The sequence below is a fragment of the Sceloporus occidentalis genome, unplaced genomic scaffold (assembly GCF_023333645.1).
Source record: "Sceloporus occidentalis isolate IW3139 unplaced genomic scaffold, rSceOcc1.0.p SCAF_5, whole genome shotgun sequence".
NCBI lineage: Eukaryota > Metazoa > Chordata > Lepidosauria > Squamata > Phrynosomatidae > Sceloporus > Sceloporus occidentalis.
Window position 1 is genome coordinate 139,533,625 of NW_028316985.1, and position 24,557 is coordinate 139,558,181.

General features: G+C 37.0%; 1 protein-coding gene across 6 annotated transcripts in view; it reads left to right on the forward strand.

Moving 5' to 3' along the window:
* Positions 1-23,351, forward strand: part of MAP9 (microtubule associated protein 9) — a 34,366-nt gene extending 11,015 nt beyond the window's left edge. For 3 of the 6 annotated variants that reach the window (XM_089525626.1, XM_089525627.1, XM_089525628.1), the window contains exons 6-15: positions 544-655; positions 3,337-3,629; positions 4,585-4,640; positions 7,069-7,234; positions 8,133-8,222; positions 10,261-10,425; positions 11,688-11,833; positions 12,021-12,153; positions 13,475-13,546; positions 17,864-23,351. In XM_089525626.1, coding sequence (XP_089381752.1) covers positions 544-655; positions 3,337-3,629; positions 4,585-4,640; positions 7,069-7,234; positions 8,133-8,222; positions 10,261-10,425; positions 11,688-11,833; positions 12,021-12,153; positions 13,475-13,546; positions 17,864-17,986 — 1,356 coding nt within the window. In that variant the 3' untranslated portion in view covers positions 17,987-23,351. The remainder of the gene's footprint in view (positions 1-543; positions 656-3,336; positions 3,630-4,584; positions 4,641-7,068; positions 7,235-8,132; positions 8,223-10,260; positions 10,426-11,687; positions 11,834-12,020; positions 12,154-13,474; positions 13,547-17,863) is intronic. The other 3 variants (XM_089525629.1, XM_089525630.1, XM_089525631.1) reach the window with 3 other exon arrangements.
* Positions 23,352-24,557: the final 1,206 nt, after the last annotated feature.

Consider the following 24,557-nt stretch of genomic DNA (forward strand, 5'->3'; position numbering starts at 1 on the left):
ACAGAACAGCCTTATGATAGAACTCATATGAAACAGACATGCACCAGAAACAGACCGATCCATTTGTGTGAGGGAGCGGATAAGATCTGTTTGTAAGGTCCAATTAATGAACAAATGAATAGGCAAAGAAAAACAGTTTAATGTTTATTATAGGAATACCATCTATGACTAGGAGAGTTGCTTAGGATACCTGTAATATACTAAGCTCACTATGTGCTAAGGAGATAGGTGGGAGTGGACTGACAGTGGACAATGTCATCCCTGAGTATCAGTTTATATATTGGTGGAGACAGCACTGTTAAAAGAGGGGGAAAGTATCCAGGTCATTCTTAACTCTGCCACTGCATGTCCTTGTAGACTTTCTAAGTTATTTAACCCACTGTTCTCATGGGAGAAATAAGCACATGCTTAGCTTTCTTTAATAGGAATTTATTCTATCACTTCTGTTGTTAAAGCGTGTTCTGTCACCTGTAGCTTGAATCAAGATTATGGGGTTTTATCACATTGCAGGTGTTAATTTACCATCATATTTTTATATCCTAGGGCCCCTGGATTGCAAGCTCCTCATCACCATTTCCTATTCATTTTTCTTCAGTGGATGAGAGAACTGGTGATTCCAACTTAAGACTATCTGGGGAAGAACTATTTCCAAAAGGTAAAGAATGTGGTTCTATAAAATTATTTTTAGAACTGTTGGTTATAATTGAGATCTTACAGTTTTGTAATACTCGTCTAACTTATGTCTAAACTACCTAATGCAACTTCTGATTATTAGTGAGGAAAATTTCAAACTCCATAATGACAGGGGGTGGGGGATCTGAAATTAATAATTATCTGCTTTGATTCTCCCTTGATTTTCCACCATTATAAGAGGGCTTTGGAAACATGCTAACAAGCTGATGATACTGTATATACTCATGTATAAATCTAGAAATTTTAGTCAAAAAATTGACCCCAAAAAAACCAGAGTTGACTTATCCACATGTCAATGTAAGTACTGTACTTTAACTCTTATTTTTTTTTAAAAAAGGGAACCATGCCCTGGTGAAAGACAAGAGTGTAATCTGTCTTGGAAGCACTGACATTCCCCCCCCCCCCCCCCCAAAAAAAAAATACTCTCTCTTCCATCCAGTCTTTAATGTGAGCAGTTATGCTTGCTGGAATTTTGTAAGGTTTTTTTTTTTGGCATTGTTTTCATTTGCTTCATCCTTTAGATCTTTTGTTGCATGCCCCTAAGTTTCACTCTCGACTCATCCACGGGTCATATCAAAATCCATAATTTTGGTCCCAAGAACTGCCCTTCAGTTAAACATGAGGTCTACTTGTAGTCAAGTATATACAGTAATTTCTTTGTGGTCAAGTGCCTTCAAGTCATTTACAACTTATGGTGACCCTAAAGTGAAGCTAGGGTTTTCTTGGCAAGATTTGTTCAGAGGGGTTTGTCTTTGCCTCTCTGAGACTAAGGTCCATAACACACTGCAGTGACCAAGCATATTCCACATCTGTCACTCAGTAGTGCACCTCAGCAGATAGGCCAACGGGTTTTTGTGCACCTCAGCAGGTAGGTCAAGGGGTTTTTCTCCAATGTCAGATCCATCTTGCATGCCAGACCTTTAGCTGTAATAAATAAGGTTCCAACCATTTTTTGCCTGTGTGTCTTTTGTCTTCTTACAGATGAACCCACAAATAGCCTCTCTTGCTATGAATTGACAGTCTCTGTATTTATCTCATATAGATGTACTTAGTTAGAAAGACATAAACGTGAAAATATTTCACTCAAACATTTGGCTCAAGTAGTGTAAAGTCCCAGGGCTTACCTTGATTCATTGTCCTTTTCAAAAGAGGTTGCTGAAACCATGCGGTCTTTGTCATGTTTTAATTTATTTATAAATGTACAGGGTAAGCACTGAAGACATGGCTTAATTCTCTCAGTAGGTAGCCAAATGCACATGAATGAGAATCCCCTTCCCCAACACTTGTTCTTCCTTTTTACCCCTTTCTGTGTCTTGCTGGAAAACATTAGTCTACTTCTTTACTCACAAATACCTTGTTTAAATTAGCAGATGTAGGAGAAAGATATTCTCCCTGTTCCTCTTTCAGATCTGTTGTTGTTTTATCATTTATACCCTGTCCCCCCCCCAAAATTGGATTTAGACTAATTATGTATCAAGGGGCAATGATATGTCTAGTTCCTATTTATATATGTCACCTGGATGTCTCATGGTTTGAAAACTGCTTTCTCATGTCCAAGGCTATGGCTGAAATATTTTGTTAAAGCATTGTACAGTAAAATTCTAATAATCTCAATTAGGTAGTAAATCTAGATACTGGTAGTAAATCTCCGCCATGACCCTCCCTCTCATAGGTCTGCACACAGAGGAGTTTTTATAAGGACTGATTGGGACTAGAATAATTATGAATCAAAAGCCAATCATGGCAATTAATTGCCAAAACACAATTTCCCTCTTTTCCCTGCTTAGCCTATGAGCAAGCAGTGTGTATGTTATATACATGGCCATCTAGCCCATTTCTGCAGATGTATTGCTTGATTTCTCTCTCTCTCTTTCTCTGTATATCCATTTGTATGTGTGTATATATAAGCCCATGAATTTCATAGGGTTTTCTTAGGCAAGGAATACTCAGAGGTGGTTTGCCATTGCCTTCCTCTGAAATACAGCCTACAGCAACTAGTATTCTTGGCAGTTCCCAACCCAAGTACTAAATACAGTAGATCTGATCCTGCTTTGCTTCTAGCATCAGACAGCATCTGGTTTCTTCAGAGTATTTAGGTCTAGTTATTTGATTTCTAGAGTCTCTATTTTCCACATGTCCTGAGGGAAGAGGAATGCATGATAACTCTCTTAAGCTCTGTGTGGAACCCTGCATTTGGTCACATTATGTCCCATATGTACTATGTAAAATATAAGAAAACTTGCATTTATACAACCTCATAAGAGATTGAAGTTATAATTCTATTGTTCATTTTAAAAATGTATCCTGTAATATTTAAATGCTCCAGCTAATAGAAAACTGCGGGTTTTGTTTTTAAAATGCTATATGAGAAAAGATGTGACAGTATGTTTTCATACTGAAATGGACAAACCATGAAATATGACATGCCAAGTTGTTTTTAGAACAAATTCCATTGACAGTTTGCAGTATCGTTAATTTTGCCTATCAAGTCACTGTATATTTGTCTCATGAAAAATTAGATCTTGGAGAGAGTTACAGAAAGAAAGCCAGAGAGAGCCTCCTTTCCATGGACATCAGCCACCTCCAACCTTTTTTTTTTTAATCCAATGGTCCTTCTTTTCTTTTCCTTTTTTTAAACATTAGATGAGGAACAAAAAGAAACTGGCAACAGTAGTGGCAACAGTAGTGATCTTAAATTGCTGGAGAGTGACAGAAAATCACCTTCTGTGATAGAACTAATGATGACAACAGTGTATGAGAAAACTAAGAAATTACAGAAGTCAACTGAAGATGATCTAGAAGAAAAGCTGGAGGCATTAGAACGCAGTGCTATTGAGGATGGATCAAAAAAGACAACAGAAGATGATAAATTTGAACAGAAGTTAGAACTAAATACTACACAGTCTGCACTGGGCGTGTCAAAGGATTCAGTAAAGGTATGTTTGATAAATGTGTACCATTAATAGTGGCAATTTTCGAGTAACTTATATACAAGTATGTGTATGCAGACATACACATATTTGTGTCTCTCTGTGTGTGTCTTCAAGTTGTCTTTTGATTTATGGTGATCCCATGAATTTCTTGGAGTTTTCATGGGCAAGGAATACTCAGGTGTGTTTTTGCCAGTTCCTTCATATCTACCTTGCAGCAGTTTTCAAGGAAATAGCCATGCTCATCTGGTTCTGCATAAAAAGGAAGCTGAACGTTAAAGGGTTCTAACAGCAACTTTGAGACTAATTGTGAAACAATTAGCTGGACAAGCCTGGGAAGAGCCAGCTAATCACAGCTCATGGAATATTGGGGGGGGGGGGGGGGGGCACTACAGGCAGAAAAGGACATAACCTAGAGGCTTGTCTGTAAAAGAGTTCATTAGGGCCAGTCAGATGTAGAGTTAAGGTTGTGAGGGAGAGAGGAATAGATGAGATCTGAATAGGGTTTGGGGCACAGAGAATATGGAACTTGTTCAGGAAAGGTGTTACTTTGGCAGAAGTTAAGGTGTTAATCTGTACTATGTGTGGAACCAGTCAAAGGCTGGATTTCCCCCCCCCCCCTTTTACCATATAATTTTACTGTTTTTATTTTGTACATCTCTGTCTGGATGTTTTCATTTGATAAATAACAAGAAGACATGATCAGACTTTACCACATTGAGCCCACTGATCAACACAGCCACTCGTCCAGTATAATGGTAATCTTGAGTCCTGAGTACCAGATCTGGGAGGGATTTCAAGGGTAAAAGGGGAAGGTGAGTGACAGGAGCTCAGTGGCTGAAACTGTGGAGCCAAGCTGAAAAGGGGTTCCATCACAGTAAATGAAATTTTGGAAAATATGCTGCATAATCATTCTGTTGTTTGCTACATTTTAAAACAATTTTGTTTTTTGTTTTATTAGGAGGAGAGTGAAGAAAGTGAAATAGTTGCACAAAATGTAAAATCTTCAATAAGCAGGTAGGAAATTTGGACTTGAGGAGTAAGATCTTTAGATACATGAACTACATCAGATCATTCTAGGTCTTAAATTGCCACATCCTAATGCATTGTTGATATTACTGGCCATGATTACCAACATACTTGGTTTTAATCTTCATAAAGTCTATATCATGATATATAAATCAGAAAAATCAACTTTTGCAAACATATTTCTTGAGTATTCTTGTGAGTCAGATGATTCATGATCCATTACTAAATTACTAAATACCCAATATTAACACCTGATTAACATAATGTATACAGTGGACCCTTGTTATATGCTGGGGTTTGGTTCCAAGATCCCCCGTGGATAACAAAATCCACGAATGCTCAAGTCCCATTAAATATAATGACATAGTAAAATGGTGGCCCTTATAAAAAAAGGAAAATCAAGGGTTGATATTTGAAATTTATACTTTTTATGAACATTTTCAAACCGTGGATGCTTGAATCTGTGTATAAAAAAATCCATGTATAAGAAGGGCTGACTGTAGTTCTTCCTAAAATCACATTGTTCTTGTTAGACAGCAGAACTTGTCTGACTTACTCATCTTTGTCAGGAGAAAAGTTATGTATGTGGTTACATTCCTTGGGATTTTCTAGCATGAATATTTTCCTGCACTGGAAAAGGATATCCTTGGATGGTCTTCAGAAAGGTTTTTCTTTCCCTCGGCTTCCTAGCTTTTGTCATTTTTCTCTCTGTTCTGCAGACCAAGCTTTCTGTGGCAAAGAGCTATTAGAGTTTGTATATGTTATGTTCTTAGCCTCATGGTTTCTCTGTCATATGGCTCCCTGCCTACAGACAGGAACAGTTTAGCCAAAGTCTTTGGACAGAACAGAAACATCACGGCAACCTGATAGAGAACTTCTAGATGTGAACATCCAAAAGGAGCAGAGTAATCCTCTGGGTTTGAAGGACCATACATAAAAGGCTCCTAGAACAGCCAAACAAGGCTTAATCCAAAGATCACTGCCTACCATATCTTAAATATTAGGAGCAATAGGAGGGAATTCCAGTATTAAGTGTGAGTACAAAAGGGTCTGGAACTTCAGCTTCTTTGCCCTCCCCCATGATCAGTAGACAAGCACTTTGTCCTGCATTTTATAGATTGATTCAGTTCATTCTCAGGGTATTCTCTCCATTATACCCATTAAGAGAAGGAAGTTCTGGCAGAGGGGCAAAGGTTCAACCCCATACGGTGCGCTGAAATCAGTCTCAGGTTGCATCTTGCCTGATGAGGTTACTGAGGGCTTTCTGTGTTTTCTAAAATCACATTGTACTGGTTTCACAACAGAACCTATTTAACCAATAGACAGAAAGAAAAAATAGGTCATGTGAATAAGTAGAGTCTTTAGGTTTATCTGGTGTGAATATTTCACTGTTGAGCCTTGTCCCTTAAAATTCTTCCAGATAAAAGCTTAAAAAATAAATAGATGGCCGAGATCCTGCATTGTCCAGTATAACTACAACAATGGAGCTCAGCCGTTTTAACTCTGTCTGATGAGGCAACCTCCCAAGCAGTGACCCAAGCAAAATATTTCCAAGGCACTGCAAATCAGGCTGCTGGGAAATGACACTTGCAGAGCTTTCAGGCTCATTGAGAAAAGGCATAAGGAGATACCCCAGGGTCCTGTCACAGCTGTTTCTCTCAATACAGTCCATGACTGGGAGAGCAATGCAGACAACATTTTCCAGCCCCCAATCTGCAGTAACACAGAAACTCTTCTTCTGGTACATGCCTGGCAAAAAAGATAGATTTGGGGTGTCACATTCCATCATTACCAATTATAAATGTGAATCCCAAAAGTTATGAGTTCATGTCTAGCATGTGATCTCATAACTACCAAACAGGAAGCTCCCTGATATTTTTAAACTAATAGATATTAGGGCCATTTTTCCCCTTTTACTGTGACCTTTTCCTTAAAGCTTTTGAGTTTCTAATAAAAAGTTGAAACAAATTGTTAAAAGAGATGGTCCCAGTGCAATACAGTTTATGGTTTAAAAGGACCTTACACTTATCTTGGTTAAAAGAATAGGCAGATTTTTTTCAGGTAAAAAAAAAAATCAGTTAATTAGCTTAAAACCATTTAACTGAGAAAATGCCTTAGACAATACATTAGACAAATTTATCAGCTGCTCTCAACTCTATGGGCCAGTCTCCAACATGAATCTCCAAGTCTTTGAACCTGGAAACTCCAGTTTAAGTATTCCATGTTTGTCCATGAGTAGGTTTCTCTCTACAAGCTACATTAAACTCTAATCATTTTGATGCTTGAGTCCCAGAATCATACTGCCTACTTGAATTGAAGTATTTTCTGAGATAGTTTTAAAAATGTATTTTTAGGTTTCTTATTTATAAAGTTTATTAAAGCTTAAAATGTTTTATTTTATCATTTTATTTTGCAGGTCTTTGAGCACTACATATTTAAAGAAAACTGGGAAACCCTCTCATATCCCAATAAGTACATCATCTCAGTACTTAGGAACCTTAAAGTTCTTGGACAACAAGCATTTACAAAAATACAGTGCTGAACTTGATAAAGCAGACAGTTTGAGAGCAGCAGTTTATCAGGTAAGCCCAGAATACCACTTAATACTATACAAGTATGCCTTTTAATTAAGAATACAATTTTCAGGGTAGGCATGTTGACCATGACACAATTTCCAATGTCCATAATGTGGTAATACTTTTATTAGGTAAGCCAAAAATATCATTAATTATCTATGTGTAAGCTTTTGAAACTACACGCATCTTCACCAGGGAGAGATGTTTTAAAAGGCAGTCTGTTTTTCTATTAGGAGAGAGTGGCATGAATTCAGAAAAAGTGAATAAAACAATTCATATTTCACCTTAATTACAGACTCTTATTTTTCTTCTAAAATTGAGTTCTTTAAAAACATAATTTGAAGTGTTATTTCATACTATATTATGCAGAGTGTTTCAGATGGTCTCATTTGCAAGGGAGGGGGGAATGCTAAATTTATCTTAAACAATCAGTTCAAATTTTACATTTAACTTCGGATTTGACCTAGGGTATAACTAGGAGTAGACCTTGAATTTCACTCCCTTCCCAATTTTTCATTATAAATAACAATAGCAAATTAGGAGAAATGTATTTCAAATGTATTTTAATGAGATTTCTGTGGCCTATGAGATAATTCCATTTTATGCCTTAATTGATACAGAAGCTTGGAGAAACTAAAGAAGCTGCCTTTGACACCACACCTGGAATGGTTGATAGGGAGTTGCACACTATGTGCAAATAAAGGTTATGCATATGTCATTTTTCATTCCAGTAGAAACATCATGTCATACATACAAAATTAAAGGAATAGTTCATACTGTTAGTTTAGAAAACGCTAGTGGTACTGATCACATAAATTTGTTTGTCTTTTATTAGTAGATAATTTTATCAAATGATAGCTAACGTTCACCAATAAATCTTGTACTACATTTGTTTGTTTTTCAGGATTGGGTGGAAAAGAAGAGAATATTCCTGTTGGAACTACAAAGAATTAAAAGAAACAAAGCTGAGAACTTGCGGGAAAAAAGTGAAAAGGTTTGTTTTTAAAAGCACTGATTTAAAACTGCCATCAGCATACTATAAACATTTATGCAGACTTGTTCTGTGTTTGACTTTCCAATCAAATATTGACATCAATTTTTTTTAGAATGTCATTTATGGAGTGTTTTAAAATTGATGTTTTTTTCATTTCACACTCATCTTCTGGGAAATTTGAGTCTACCCAATAAGTCTGTGTTAGAAATATGAAGCCAATTCTTCTGGATCAGGGGGAGCACTGCCAAGAGTTAAGGAGGAGAAATTGTGGGTTACTTCCTGGTTTTAAAAAAGGTTTCTAAAAAACTAAATAGAGGGAAGCATTTGGATACAGAGTCATTTTTAACCAAGTAAGAATGTCTTTTGTATTAAAAAAAATATTAGAGGGGGTTTGAGCACCTCAAAGTTTTACTAAATGACTAAAAATGACCATATATCCCATGCTTCCTTCTATTTAGCTCTTTAGATTTTTTTTTAAAACCAGGAAGTAAACCACAATTTGCCCTCCCTAACTTTGCTATCCTTATCCTTACCGTAATTAAATCCCATTTCACTCTCAACTGAGTTAGCTTCATTGGAAAAATTGTACAACTTTGATTATATGACCAGTGCTGTTCTTTCTTGCACCATGGATTTATAGATCATGTTTGCTAAGCATGAATAAAGAGAAGGGTTAATCATTAAACAGAATCTCTTTCATACTGATTTTTTTTCTGGTTTACTAAGTCAAATTTTCAAATGGAGATGTCTCTTTGTTTTGCCATAAAGGTGTATATTTCAATCTAAAGAAACAGTGACGGTACAGTGAAGAGATACGAAAAAGGATATCTTGGTTTAGGTTGGCTAACCAAATATTTCTAGAAAAGGTTTGTAGTTTACTATCAAGACAGTGGTGTAAAAATTGTGATTAAGTTGTGATTGTGAATATGAAACAGTTACCTAACTGCATGGGAACAAGCATCTCTATTCTGCCAATGATCAGAGTATGGTTGAATGACATTTCCATCATGTTTGAAGGAGTCAGACCAGGAGAAGTTACTGAGGGCCAAAACAGATGACCGGTTAAAGCCTGTTTCCAGGCATCTTAGGGAGTGCAGTGTTTACACGCCACACCAAAGCCGCCCCGAGCCAGGCGGCTGCCCAGATGTAGGCAGCTTCAAAATGCTTTGGTGGCACAGCCTTTATATGCCGCATACCGCCAGAGCATCCTGAAGCCGCCCTGGAGCTGCAGTGAAGCTGGAAAAGACAGCCCTTTCCCGGTCCAAATAGTAGTGGATCTTTTCCACTCCTATTTGAGCTGGGTTCAGGGCGGATTGGGGTTGCAGTGTGTGTTTGCCACAGCCCCAATGCATCTTCAGTGGGGGCGGCTTCAAGTTGGCCCTTCCTTGCCATCTGTTCTGGCCCTGAGTTAAGTACTTACTTAAATATAAGGTGATGCAGGATTTCAGCTGGTGTGTTTTATGGTTAAATTAAACATGTAGGTAGCCAGTAGGTACAAGGATAAGTAGGAGACTTCATGAATTTTGGGGCAGATGTACCCATAAAAACTATACTGTATATACTCAACTATAAGTCAACCTCATGTATAAGTCAAGGTCATGATTTGGGGCCAGAATTATGAATTTTGCCATGACCTGTGGATAGATAAAGGGCAAAACTCAGAGGCTCCTTCATGTGTGTATGTGTGTCTATGGCAAGAGAGACTCTTATTGAGGCTTTTTGCTTCATCATTTCAGCTTTCGTTTCAGCCAGATGCGCGGGCAGGAGAGGACTCTTAAACAGCAATATCAGTTAATCATTCAGGACTCTTTCTGCTTAGTGCAAGAGAGAAATTAACTGCTCTGCTAACTGCATGGGAAAATCTGAAAGAGCTACTTTCACATTACCATAATGACCTGGGATTTTGGAGTCAATTTTTGGGCATATTTTTTGGACTTACAGACGAGTATATATGGTAATTCACAATGCATATAAATTTGTCCAAAATTAGTGATAATGAAATTCCTAGATATTTTTACAGTGCACATTTTCTCTTTAGAAGGAAGCTGCTAAGAGAGAAGAAGCACTTGCATCCTTTAAAGCTTGGAAGGCTATGAAGGAAAAAGAAGCAAAAAAATTGGCTGAGAAGAAGAAGTTGGAAGAGGCAAAGAAAAGGAAAGAAGCAGAACTAAATGAGAAGAAAAAGGAAGAGGCACAAAAGGCAGTGAGAAATTTCTATGTTGCAAACATTAAACCTAGAAAAGGACTGTGCAAAATGGACTTTGCAGAAAATGTTCATTATACTTCCATTCCCCTACAATTCATCTTAATTACTATAGTATTCTGAAAATGAACTTCATATGTAAACTGGCCAAGTGTAAATAGAGCACTTACAGTTAACCTTCAGTGCTCTGTATGACAGTATTCAGTGTAGAGTTAGCAAAATAATTTTGTAAGTAGATCTGGCAATATGTGAAGCCTAGCAGCAGGACAAAATCTATAAAAAGAGGCTTTAATTTACCAATCCTTCAATAAAACTTAGAGATTTAAAAGGCAAGGACCAATTTTAATCTGTGAGACTGAAAATTAGAGATGCTTGTTTTTAGGCTGGTGGTTACAAAAAAAATTAACAACAGCTATATTTTGTTTTAAATTAGATGCAAGCTCCCTTGAGTCCTATGCAAGGAGAAAGGCAGGATATAAATAAAATTAAATAACAGAAGAATGTTATTTGCAAGGGGATTGTACTGATCAACCTAGTGTAAAATATAGCTGCCAGATTACTATCTGGGAGCATTTTATGTCAGTTTTGAAATAAGTGCATTGCTTGCTGATGAGGACAGGACACCTAAAAGATTGTCTCCTCCAAGATGAATTAACGTGAAACTCTGTTTAATATGTGCCTCTCCCACCTCGGTTTTGTGGCGTGAAGTAAATTCAGTACTGACCAGAAACAAAGTCTTTCTAGTGCTGGTACCCAATTGTAGGAATCCTCTCTCAAAGAGGTTTATTTGATGCTTTATTTGATACCAGGTATAAAAAAGCTAAAAGATTAAAAAGAAGAGATTATTGCAGAGAAGAAGAAAGGCAGCAGGTTTTTTTTTATTATTATTGTCCAGGCCTCTTTTATTTGTTCAGGGTTTTTTAATGTTTCTGATTCAGACTGGATTTTTATCTGCTTGTTGCAATGAATGTTACTGCCTTTTTAATGCTTTTATTTTGTAAGACCCTCTCAGTAGCAAAACTAATTAGTTGTTCTAATAAATAGAGTCCAGGTGTCCTTTATTTCTCCCAGTAAATATTAGATTGGTTTATAAAACAGTATATTGTTTAACACTGTTTTGTACTATGCACACTCAAGAAACTGATTGATCGAGTGGCTTGAAGCAGCTGATGAACTGACTAGAAATTCGTTTAATTGCTTAACAACATTAATGAAAGCTCTTACACAGAAATCTTAATGGTCTTGCTTTTTTTTTCTTTCAGGCATTTGAGAAATGGAAAGAAAAGAAAGCAGAATATTTGAAACAGCAATTAGAAAGGGAGAAAAGAGTTGAAAGATTAAAAAAGAAGAAAGAGGAGAAGATTATTGCGGAGAAGAAGAAAGACAGCAGATCTGCTGTTGAAAAATGGTACATATAAATCATTCTGAATTTTATACAGTATACTGTCATAATTATACCTGAATATGTCAGCCTTAAGAACCAAAATGAATTCATTTATTTGTTATACTTCTTTATTACATTATTGCTATTGTCTGCGTTAATTGAAGGCATGAATGTGCTTTATGTTTTAAAACATATTCTGTATACCTTTTAGGAATGAAAAAAAAGAAGAATTCATGAAGCAAAAGAAAAAAGAAAAAACCCAAGAAAGAAAAAAAGAAGTAGAACAAGAAGTTGAGATGAAAGAAAAAGATCAAAAAGCCATAGAGGCATATGAAAAATGGTTGGTAAGTATGTGCATTGCTGATCATGTGCAAACATAGATATATGTATTCTCGTTTTGATTTATCCACTTCCACTATATGAAGATGTCTAAGTGAAAAGCACAGAAATGTGCTTCTGCCAAAAGTTATTAGCAAAATTTTTGACATAAAGTGATGTGGAAACAAAACTGGCTGATAGCTACTAAATGGAGCAACTTTTCTATATAGTATGGACAAGTGATACTTTGTTTTAGATCTCAACTAACAATTTAGATATGAGTAATAATCTCATGGAAGCCAAATTACACATGACATGTGATTTGGCACTGCGTGTATCTTTAAAAAAACTAATTAGCAGCAAGTGAAGGTCCTTGTCACATTCTGGACTACTAAGAAAAGGCTTAACCCACGCCATACCTAGTAAAAATTGTTCCCCTGAAGTTGCTATTTGGCACAAGAATTAAACTTCCTTCAAGGCGAGTGGCAACATTTGTCTAGTATTAAATTGCTGCACTGGGAGAGTATCAGGACAATAGTCATGTTGTAAGGAGAGGTTTTAATCTCTTTTTTCCTGCATGCCTCAGTACCTTGTGCCCAGTGGTTGATACTATTTACAGGGTTTTTTAAAAAAAAGATACACATTACATCAAACTACATATGTAGATGTGGTTTGGTAATAGGCATACAAAAGGTGTGTGAACTAATTGAGAGTTATCCTCACTTGTTCCTTGTGGACTCCCAAAGGCACATCGGTGTCTGCTTCTTTGGTTACATTTTAAGCATTTTTCTTAGACTTGATAGATTTTCTTTTTTAGTAGAAGGGAAAACCACTTGCTGCAAACTGGCTGCCTCACAAAGATTTATATACTCATGTATAAGTCTAGAAATTTAGGTCAAAAATGACCCAAAAACCCTGAGTCGAATTATCCATGAGTCATTGTATGTAGAGTATCTTAATTCTTATTTAAAATAAGAAACTATCCCCTGGTGAAAAGCAAGAGTATAATCTATCCTGGAATCACTCACCCTCTCTACTCTCTCGTCCAACCAGCCTTAAGACTAAGCATATAGACTTATATCTGCTGGAATTTTGTAAATTCTTTGACATTGTTTTACTTTGCTACATCCTTTAAAGCCTTTGCGATATACTTCTAAGTTTTACCCTCGACTTATCCATGGGTCATAGCAAAATCCATAATTTTTGCCCCAAAACCTGCCCTCAACTTATACATGAGGTCGACTTATAGTCGAGTATATATGGTATACCACTGTCATGCTGGTGGTTTCTAGTCCCAATGCTATAGTCAGTGACAGTAGAGTGTTCTCTTCTCCTGTTCACTGTCAGGAACAGCCACTTCCGCAAGGCCTTGTCAGCACAGCCCAGAACCAGCAAAGCATAGCAGCAGCTGCTGCACAAGTGAGTGAATGTAGATACAAGGAAACCAATTTGTAAAAGCAAATGTGAGTTACTCAGAATTGCGTAAAGGATTACACTTGGATTTATATATGTGTGTGTGTGTGTGTGTGTGTGTGTGTTCATAAAGTATTTTAACATAGAACATGTGGAAGCACTACTTTAATCTAAGAAGTATCACAGTGCTATAGGAACCAAAATGCACAATGCTCTCTTGCAGAAGTGGGGAAACGATAATATACTCCAGGTGAATCCAAGCACTAATCAGTATGGGTGAGACAGTTATGGTTTAAATAGCACCTACTAGTCCGAATGTACAGTCAGTACATATGTACTTCTTTTTCATTTGTTATGCTTATTATTATTATTATTATTATTATTATTAACCTTTATTTATAAAGCGCTGTAAATTTCCACATAGTTTGTGTAGCTTCCCTCTAGCTGTACAGCTATATCACACTTTCTCTCAATGATGTCACAGTTTATAAGCACTTCCAAGAGACTGTTTTGTGCTTTTCCAAAATGCAACTTTTCCAAGCCAATGAGTGCATTGCTACTGTGATTATAGTATAGAACAAAGAGAACTAGTTATGTGGATATATATTACTTTTTCCTGCCAGAGCAAGCTTTATTTAAAAAAAAACACTGAGTATGGCTATGATTCTCATTTAAAATAGCAACAGATGGATCAGGTTATTTCTGTTTCCATGACCGTTTGGCATGTATACACTGACAAGTCCATTTGTTCACATTTCTGCATCAATCTATAATCTGCAATTTCAAAAAAATTTCAGTTAAATACAGGTTTTAAATATATTTTTTCACAAAATGCAGAGTTCTGTATGTATTTTATCCTAAAATACACATTTATTTAGCCTCTTATCCTTAACCTGAATGATTCCATTTTCCCATGTGCTGATTTTCAGGGCAGATTACATTCTCAGTCCTGTTGCCATTATAATCCTGTTCAGTGAGGATACAGGAAAGCACCTTCCCACTGGCTGCCTGCAGGCTATGGTGCTCCTTTCCACAGGAGGCTAAGCTGAGTCCTATGTATTATGCCTCTGTTGGAAGTTGTTGTTGTTCTGTGCCTTCAAGTAATTTCCAGTTTATGGTGACCCAGCTATACATGAGGTTTTCTTGGCAAACTTGTTCAGAGGGAGTTTGCCTTTGCCTTCTTCAGAAGCCGAGAGAGTGTGACCTACCCAAGGTCACCCAGTCAGTTTCCATGGCTAAGCAGAAATCAAATCCTGGTCTCCAGAATCATAGTTTAACACTCACATCACTACACCATGCTGGCTGTCTTCTGCTGGAAGACAAAGGCCTTTTTATTTAGTCAGGCTTCTGGCAACTGTCTGGCTGGTGGGGGAGTGTCATGTAAGCTGTCTTGCACCTCTGGTTTGCAAAAAAGATGGGAGAAAATTTTAAAAAATACACATTTTCATATGTTTTTAGTCAGGAATACTGTTGCAAAATTTGGTGCAATGCATAATTCAGTGATAACTGGGGAAGTTGAAACTGAATCCTCAATAATTCCCTGAGTCGAAGTACTTTGTGCTAAGCTTTTTGCAGGTACCCTTATGCTAACATTTTATTTCCTTAGTCCTTTTTATTTTGCTATGTACCACTAGTTTAAATAAATATCTCCACCTAGCCTCCACTGGCTGAGTGCTAGTTAGAACAGAATAATTTAGATTGTCAAAGATAGAAAGCCAGCATGGTATAATGCTTAGGGTGTCAGATTGTAACCTGGGAGTTGCAAATTTAAATCTCCCTTCAGTCCTGAAGCCTATTGACTGACCATGGACCCACTATCTCCCTCAGATTAAAGTATTTTAAATGGTGGTTGAGATAAAAATGTAGGGGGCAATGATGCATTGGGACCATGAACTGACAGTGTACTACCCTGAGTTCTTTGGAAAACAAAAAGAAATTAGTAATAATAAATATTAATATAGATTTTTCCTTCTCTGCAATTGTCTGTTATTTTGCCTTTGTGCATCTCAAGGAGGAATAAAGGAAACAGATCTCTTTTGAGCCTTATGGGGATTTTCCATGTCCTATGTTTCAACTTTAGCATTACACATTAGATAATCACTTACTAATGCTCACAGCACCACCGGCCATTTAAAACTCACTCTGTGGTGTAGATCTTGTACTAGTGTAGGTACTGCACACCATGAGCTCAGTGTGTTCAGTGATCTGGAAATACAGTTTTAGGATTAATATCCCTAAGGTCAGTAGATCAACAAAACATCTGTTAAGTGTTTTTCAGTATTTTCTGCCTTGGATATTTGTGGGTATTATAATTTGATATAACTTCAGAATCAAAAAAGAGACACCAAATTCTTCTCAAGCTGTTTGTCTTTATGATTAATATGTTACGTAACATATAAGATGTGCTAGCTGACTGTGAAACTTAATTCCCTGCTACAAAAGCACTCAACAGTATTATGTGGCTTAAACATTAACTAAGTATGATCAAATAATATAAAGAAAAATGCTTATTTCATGCTTTAACATGTCTGAAGTCATGAAATGCTACTAAGTAGGTGGCCATGTATCAAAAAGAGCATTGAACTATTAAATAGACATTTCTTTTACAATACTCTTCTACAAAACTATAACTAATGAAAGTTTAGCAAATGTCCCTGATTTCCTTTCTTAGAGGAGTTGTAATCCACTTTAGAGCAATTTCTATTACTCTCAGCAGGTCTCAGAAAGCAGGCACAGGATTGTACTATTAAGCTCTTTTCACATTCACACTCGGGCTGATTTTTAATTGATCTAAGGTACTGAATGAAGGATACAATTTGAACCATGGAGCGGATTGTGTACTTGGTCTATTACAACTAATATGGCCTATATGGAAGGCTGTTGGTTTAATTACTGAGGATTCATGCTGTCTTTTACAATAGTAAGCAGCTGTGTAGGCTTAGAGAAAATAAGTTTGTTGCTATTAAATTTATTCCTGGCACTTGTGTTTGGGAAACTAATATACTAGTCATTCCCATAAGTGCCTCTTGAGAAGTTGTGTGTCTTTGCGCCTGTGTGGGCAAATGTACACTGCCATGTTCCCAGCGCAAAGACTGGTGGTATAACTAGAAGGCTCTTGCCTAGCAGTTTCATGAGAACAGTTACTACTTTTCAGTCAAATTATATTTCCTTCAATATGACCCTTTATCTTAGTTAATTCAGGAGGAGATGCCATATTTTATCATAAGGTAATATCAACTCTGAATCTCTGTATCATCCCTTTATAAAACAGGAAATGAAGAAAACTGACTAGTTTTATCCATAGCTCTTGGTTTAAAAACTAAAACAAAACAAAACAAAACAAAAACACTTCAAAATGTTTGATATCCTTTGCTTGACTATACGCATACTGCACCTTCATCCAAAGAATCTGTCCCTGGGGCAGTATGAAAGAGTGACCTCAGCCCAAAAAAGGCTGATGAGAACAGTTTGTTGAATTTATTTTGAACTTCAGAGATTAACTCAGATAAGGTCAAGCACCAAATCAACTTTCTCTAAGATTTCTGATTTCCCTGGTGAGGCTGATAGTTGTTAACTTGGTCATTCCCCTAAATTGTGAGTATAATTGAGAGGTGAGTTCAGGGAACACACTGCTGTGGCACTGAGAATGATGAGAAGAGCTCAGCTCTACAAATCTCATTGAACAAATAAATGCAATGGCCTTGTATGGTTGTGTTTGAAATATTTGGAATTATGACAAATATAATTCTGCAACTGCATTTATAGAGAATATTATTAGTTATAGTAAATGCAGGGTCTAATTAAATGTAGTACAGGAATTTTAAAATTGTATTTTTTTTGTCCACCAAACAATGAATTTTAAATATAATTAACACAATCTAGTTATTTTTCTTGAACCATCAAGAGTATATTTTAATGAATGCACTGATAGACAGTGTTAATTAATTAGAAAACAAAAAAGTGTCTGCAAGTATTCTGTTTAACTTTCATTATTTTAATTGTATGGTGCTGTATTTGAAGCTGTAACAAAGCTGTTAGGACCTTATGCAATTCTTTGCATGACACAAAGCTGTCTAAATTATTTCAGATGATTATTGATATACAGTCTCACCACAGTATAGCCTACTGGTAATTAAACATACAAACCTCTTTAGAGAAATAATGCTTCAGATACCAGTATACAGTTCTTCTGGTGTGCAGCTGGCATGCCTGTAATTTTGTAAAGGCCGCTAAGGTTGTCTAGTAGAGTATAAATTACAAATTAATTAGCATTTATTCAAGCAGTGTGCTACTAATTATCACAGTGTATTTCACTGTCAACAGGAAAAGAAAGAGATGGATGAAATGATTCAGAGAAAGCAGAAGAAGCTCCAGGTGATCCTTGAAGATGAAACTCCACCTCCATGGAGCCCACCTGGCAAAGTTATGCCCTCAAGAAGCTACTGAGATGCCAGTGTCATGAAGAACGTTCCAGTGTTTGGCCATCACCTAATCGTCATTATTCCACAACATCTGATTTTAACATGAAATTGGCTCTTGTATCCTTTCTTTGTAGGTGGAGATTTGGCTCCTTTGTATAGGAACACCAGATGTCCTAAATGTGTGAAACTCAGTATGTAACATAATTTCTCAGGGTTTTTTAAAAATCCATTTTGACAAAGCCACTCATACATAGAAAGTGCAAAGTGCAGCAGCTAATACAAGTACAGTAGAAGCAAAATCTCTGTTGATTACAGGATTTTTGGAATACTCAAAGGACAGTATTCTAAGTACACTTTTTAATTATAGTTAAGCAGGGTAAATAGCTGTGACATGACTTCTAAGAGCCTTATCGCACAAGAAAAGAAAGTGGAAACAGATCTGGAAAGTAGCAGCTTTCTGGGTGCCTTACATGACATCATAGCTCTTCAGTTCTCTTCCCGTAGTAGACAACTATAAAAGCATGTCTTCTGTCAAACAGATTTTTCCAGCTATAAAAAAAGACAGGCTTTTAAAACCATCTCCCATGGGAAAAGAACTGAAGCATGTGACATCATGTGGTAAAGCATGGAAAAAGCTGCTACTCTCTGCTCCATTTCCGCTTTCTTTTCTTGTGCAATAAGGCTTTAAGTGCTTCTTAATGCATTGCCTGATCCCTTTTTAAAAGAAAAATATCACAATATGGTTCTCTGATACATTGTGAGATCACATTCATTTCAAACAAGTCAAGGCATCATATTTTGGCACTTTAGAAACACCATAATATACAGTGGGCCCTTGGTATCCACTAGGGTTTGGTTCCATGACCCCACCAGATACCAAAATCAGTGAATGTTCATGTCCCATTAAATAAAATGGCATAGTACAGTGGGACCACAGTATCTGCAGGGGATCCATTCCAGACCCTCCCCCCCCAACATAGATACCAAAATCTACACAACTTCAAGTCCTGTTGTCCCCAATGGGAGTGCATACATGTGGTGCCACTGGGCACAACATGGTCTTGCTGTACATGGATGCTTAAATCCATGGATGGCAAATCCGCAGATAAAGGTCCCACGGTAAAATGATGTCCATAATATAATATGGCAAAATCAAGGTTTTCTTTGTGGGGTTTAAAATACATTTTAAAAAATATATTTTCAAGCCATGGATGGTTGAATCTGTGGATGGATGCTGAATCCATGGATATGGAGGGCTGACTGTAGTGTCAGATTTCTTTTCATCCCTGAAGGTACAAGAATTTTAGAATGACATTTGAAGTGTGGTGGAATGAGTTTAACATATGCCTGTGAAAGGAAATGAAGGAGACTTCTGCAGTCTGCTGTACAGTGTACCACAGTTACAGTTTAGAGCATTATTTTGCATGTGTTGATTGTGACTGAAACAAGATCACTATGAGAAGTAGCTTCAAGGTAGCCATTTTTTCTCTTAATTTAATTGGCTATGCACTGTGGCTGTGATCATAGAAATGATGGTGAGTTCTCTGTACTCTTTCCCTCGCCCACAGAAATGTTTTTCCCAATATGTGATGGTATCCCTGCACATGGTGGCTCCATGAAGCTGTGTGTGCCCTATACATGAGGAAACCACCTTCTGGAGTTAACCTGACAGAACAGTGTATATGTGTGAGCAGACCTCTCAGCTGTCATCTATAGTAAAAAGGCTCCCCATTTTTTTTCCTTAATAAATGACTAGATGAGCCAATCATGTCTCACTTACAATCAAGTTTATTTTTCTTTTTAAAAACCAGATTTTTTAAAAACACTTTCAGAAGTAGCTAGTAGAAGGATGCTTGGTTATAAATGACATTCTTTCACAACTATGTTAATGGGATCCAATAACTAGATTTTCACAATATTTGCAAGTTGCAGCACCTCATTTTGAAGAGCTTTCAGATACTATTATAAATAGCTGTTCTGCCAATTTCTTCCAGCATAAATATAATGGGTGTTAGGCTTTTGACAATATTTTCATGAAACTTGCATCATTATTAGAACCTTTCAAGAACCCTGGCTCTTTTTGCTTTTAGCCTTGATTATAAAGTATTTAATTGGCACATGGTTATGGTACCTGTAAATATTAATCATACCATAGTGCCTGAAATTATTTCATAACTGGTCATACAATGCTTTTAATTGCCTGAAAGTAACTTCAGCTCTCTGTGACTTCAAAAAGGAATGGTGAAATGACTGTGAACCATGACTCACAGATGGAGAAGTATCTCATTGCTGCAGCACTCTCAATTAAGCTTTCTTACATTAATTTTCTTTAACAGGAAAAGAAATTGCTCAGTTTAACACCACTAGTTTAATTAGTTGTTCTGAATGTGGTCAGTTAAAGTGGTGCACGGTCTATAAAATATCAGTGGGAGAGGGTTGATTCAACCTTACCTACTGTTTCTGGACCCATCTCCAGTTCTGACTATATATCATCTTGAATGGGAAAAGACACATTCCACATTTTTGGCAGGTTTCTGTTCTATAAAGTGCTTTGATTTGGATTTCCTGCATGGCAGGGGGTTGGACTGGATGGTCCTTGCAGTCTCTTCCAACTCTTTGATTCTATGATTCAATGAATCTGTTAAGTGGGCCACAAAAGCTGTCATTATGTTTATATTAGCACAACAGAAGATGGTAATAGAAAGGAAAAGGAACCTGTAAAAATAAATTGGCAATTTCTGCAAAATTCGTTTGGGTATGTATCCCATCTTTTAACAGAGGCAGGAACTTCAGAAGCTTGCTTTGTAATGCCAAACTGCAATATTTGTAATCTTGGTGGAGAATCTAGCAGACAGAGGTATGTTGTTGTAATACTATGAAGAACTTGTCTTTTGACTTAGAAAACTGTTTCAGCGATTGTGTGCACATATTATTTGAAGTTGAGCAGAATCAAAATAGAAATGTTGCGATAGACCTTTTAACATAAGTCTTGTGACAGCTTATAACAATACCAGGGTATTAAACCTCCTCCTGTTTTCTTCCCCTTGCCTGACTTTTCTCAACTATTGAAACAATGGTATGACAAAACATCAGTGTGGACATTAGTGTTTTGAGTTGTTGTGACTTCTGCCCGCTGCTTTTTGGATCATGACTCTTAGTTATGCAGGCTTTTTAAATTTCTAACTAGAATAATAATTATAGGCTGGTAGTTTGTTTAGAATTCATTAGCCTGGCTTACATGCCATTGCAATTATTCCAATTCACATTTATGACCATTGTACCACTGTAGTGACCAAAAGTACCCAGCAAATCCTGCCTTTAAAGCCTCACAGCCTCCTCCCCCTCCCCCCAACATAGCCATTCCCAAGGCCCTGGAGTATGAGGGGTGAGTAATGACAAGGTCAGTCCTCTTCCAACCATGGGGTTTGCTGCAACAGGACCCCACAGGGTTCTTTGCAGCTGTCTGTCTCAGTGTGCCCCACAGCTGGAGAGGGCTGGACATATCATTACTCACTGTCCCACTCTCCAGCACCTTGGAAATGGCTGGGTCAGGGAAACTGTAAAACTTCAAAGACAGGATTTTAGAGAGTTGTATTTGGCATTGTAGCTATATCTCTGTATCTGCATCTCCTGCCATAAGCTTCTTTGCAGAGCCAGTGCACATTACTTACAACATTAGAGGTACCATCTTGCTTGCTTTCTCTTGCTTTTAAAATATTTTTCAAAAAGCTTTTCTAGCATATTAAAATCAGAATAATTTGTATTCAACCTTTTCAGTTTAGGCTACAAAGCATAAAATAAATGATTAGATATGCAAAGTGGTTTTTAGATGAAATCTCTTTTTAAAAAAATGTTTGGCTGAGAAAAAGTTGCCACTTGCACAACAGTTTGGAGAGAGGAAATCATAGGTGACCTATTATGCAATTCTACATGTATCTAATGATAAGTACACATGCCATTTCCATGCAGTGAAATTAAACAGGCTAATTTCCTTCATAAGTGTAAGAGCTGTACAGTATATATTTCTGGTCATGATATTTGTCACATCCAAAAGTGGTTCTGGATGAGGCTGGTTTTGCCAGAAAGACACAGAACAATTAGGAAACATCACAGCTGCTACCTGATGCTTTTTGGGAGATAAATGCTAAGTTTGATAGTGTTAAGATGTTAGGGCTTCAGCCTCATAGGATTTCTCAAGGTTTGGCTTGCAGTGTGTAGCACAGAACAGACTTGGTCTCTGCCCCAGGGGGTGGGCTGCTAATTAAGGAGAATGGCTGACAGCTGTCAGCCTTAATGTCAATTTTGATAAAGGTTGTTCTAAGAATAAGGTAGGAGTAGGGTATGAGCCGATTAAGTGCTACACAAAAGACAGATCTCAATAGAGAACATGGCTAGTCAAAACCACCTTATAAGTCACTGGCATCTGGTGCCCAATACCCAGGCCCTGTGCGGCCTTGGTATTGTTTCTCCCCAAATTCATATATGCAGTCAGCCTGCTAGTACAGCAGTCAAGGCAGATCTTCCTGCTATTTCCTGCCTGCCCATAAAACCACCTTTACACCACAAATGCACTAATCCTCCTTGGAACTGGTCTTAATAACTGGTGATCTCTCCTGTAACATGTCCCTTGAACATATAACATATATTTTTTTAATTTGGCTGGAGCATGTGTTAAGGTATATCCACACTAGACAATTATAACAGTTTGTTCCCATTTTGATTGCCCTGGCTCCTTCCTATAGAATCCTAGGATTTATGGTTTAGCAAGACACTAAAACTCTCTGGCAAAGAATTTTGAATCTGTGCCATTAAAATGCAAATCTCTGGACTGCATAAGATATATAAAGTAGTATCAATGCACTGTAATGGTGTGTGGCTCTGTCTTGGATATCTTTTTTGATCTGATAGTTTCTTTCTTCCTAATTGTGTCAGTTATAATCTTTTCTAATCTTTGCAGGATATCATTTATGGATGGATTGCTTGCTGTAAATATAAGCACACAACGCAGTTCAATACTTTAGATTTAGATGGATATTGTAGCATTTTCTGTGAGTTCTAACCTTGGATGTAGATAGGCTCCTCCTTTGTGTACCCAGAGCTCATATCACCATAAGGTAGTGTAATGCTGATCACCCAGAGAGGTGAAGAAAAATATATCTGAATCTAACATATTAAAACAACTCAGCAACATCAGTCTTCAGCAGCCAAGAGACAATAGTTTTAAGAAATGTGAAGAAAGATGACACTGCACCTATATTTTTATATTTTTCAAGTTGGCATGGAAAAGAACAAGCAAGTAAAAACTCTGATGGTTTCTTCAAATTGGACTAGCTTTAATGTTTAGGGAAAGTTTCTTGAAAGATTGTTCAGGATTTCTTGAACAGAACATATTTAAGCAGATGCTGTAGATATATTTATTGCTTACTGTATTTTGAAGAGAAATTGTTTATATAAAATAAATTCTATTTTGTTATAAGAAATGTGGTTTTATTTTGCCTGAGCATTCAATCTTTCTCTTAGATGATCCAGGTATTTCAAATAAAGCCAGTCAAATGCATATTTCTATTGGTAGAAACAGAACATGAATGTAGTTCCATTTGTTGCAAACAATGCTTCTGTGGAGCCTGCTTAGCAGTGATTACAGTAAAATTATATTGAATATGTGTATACAATATATTTTAAAAAATCTTGTATATTCTGTAAGCACTGATGGATGGGCAGTGATTCAGATATTAAATAGCATGGAGAGCAGTGCATCAATTACCCACATCTTAAGGAGTGAGTCATCTTGCAGAAAAGAGGAGCAGTAACAACAAAATTTGCCCTTAGATCACATCATCCCTGATTTTTCCAACAGTTTGCCTCTGCTCATTGTCAATACAGTATCATAAGATTGTAGAAAAATGTCTCAACAACATGATGTCACTTTTTAAAAAGACTCAGTGTGTACACCTATACTGCAGATTACACCTGCTTCAATTGTTATTTCCTTTCCCTTGGAAATTTCATTTCTGAGAGTTAAAGGTATGTGATTAGACTCTCACAGGAAGCTCAGTATCTCCCAGATCTCCAGTATATAGGGGTTTACTTTTAAGGAATTTTCCAGTGTGAGAGTTAACAAGGCAGAAATCCAGTGCATGTTTGGAGCATAAATATCTCTCAAGACTGTTTTCTTTTCGGGGAAAGGGTGACCATTTTGACATACTTAAATTTAGCCTATTTCATGGCAGAAAGTAATACCACTGGTGTCATTTAACTTTAGGTGGTGATTTGACCGGCATATAATGCTTGACCATAACTAGAAAATTGCTGTCACCTTGATTTCTTGGATCAAATAACAGCAGCAGAAGAATTTTTTGGCCATGCTTCACCATGCCCTTCCCACTTTTGCCTAGCCGAGTGGCAGGTTTGGCAGGAATAGGAGAAACACTGAGAGAAAGACAGATTGGAAAGCCTTAAAAGGCCTGTCTCATGCCAACTCCTTGGAACATTTTGAGTCCCAGTGGAGCAAGGAGATCTATTTTCCACAGCATGTTCATCAGTTCCCCAAGCTCAATCATTCTCTAGGTCACAGCATTGGAGTTGCTAAAATAGAG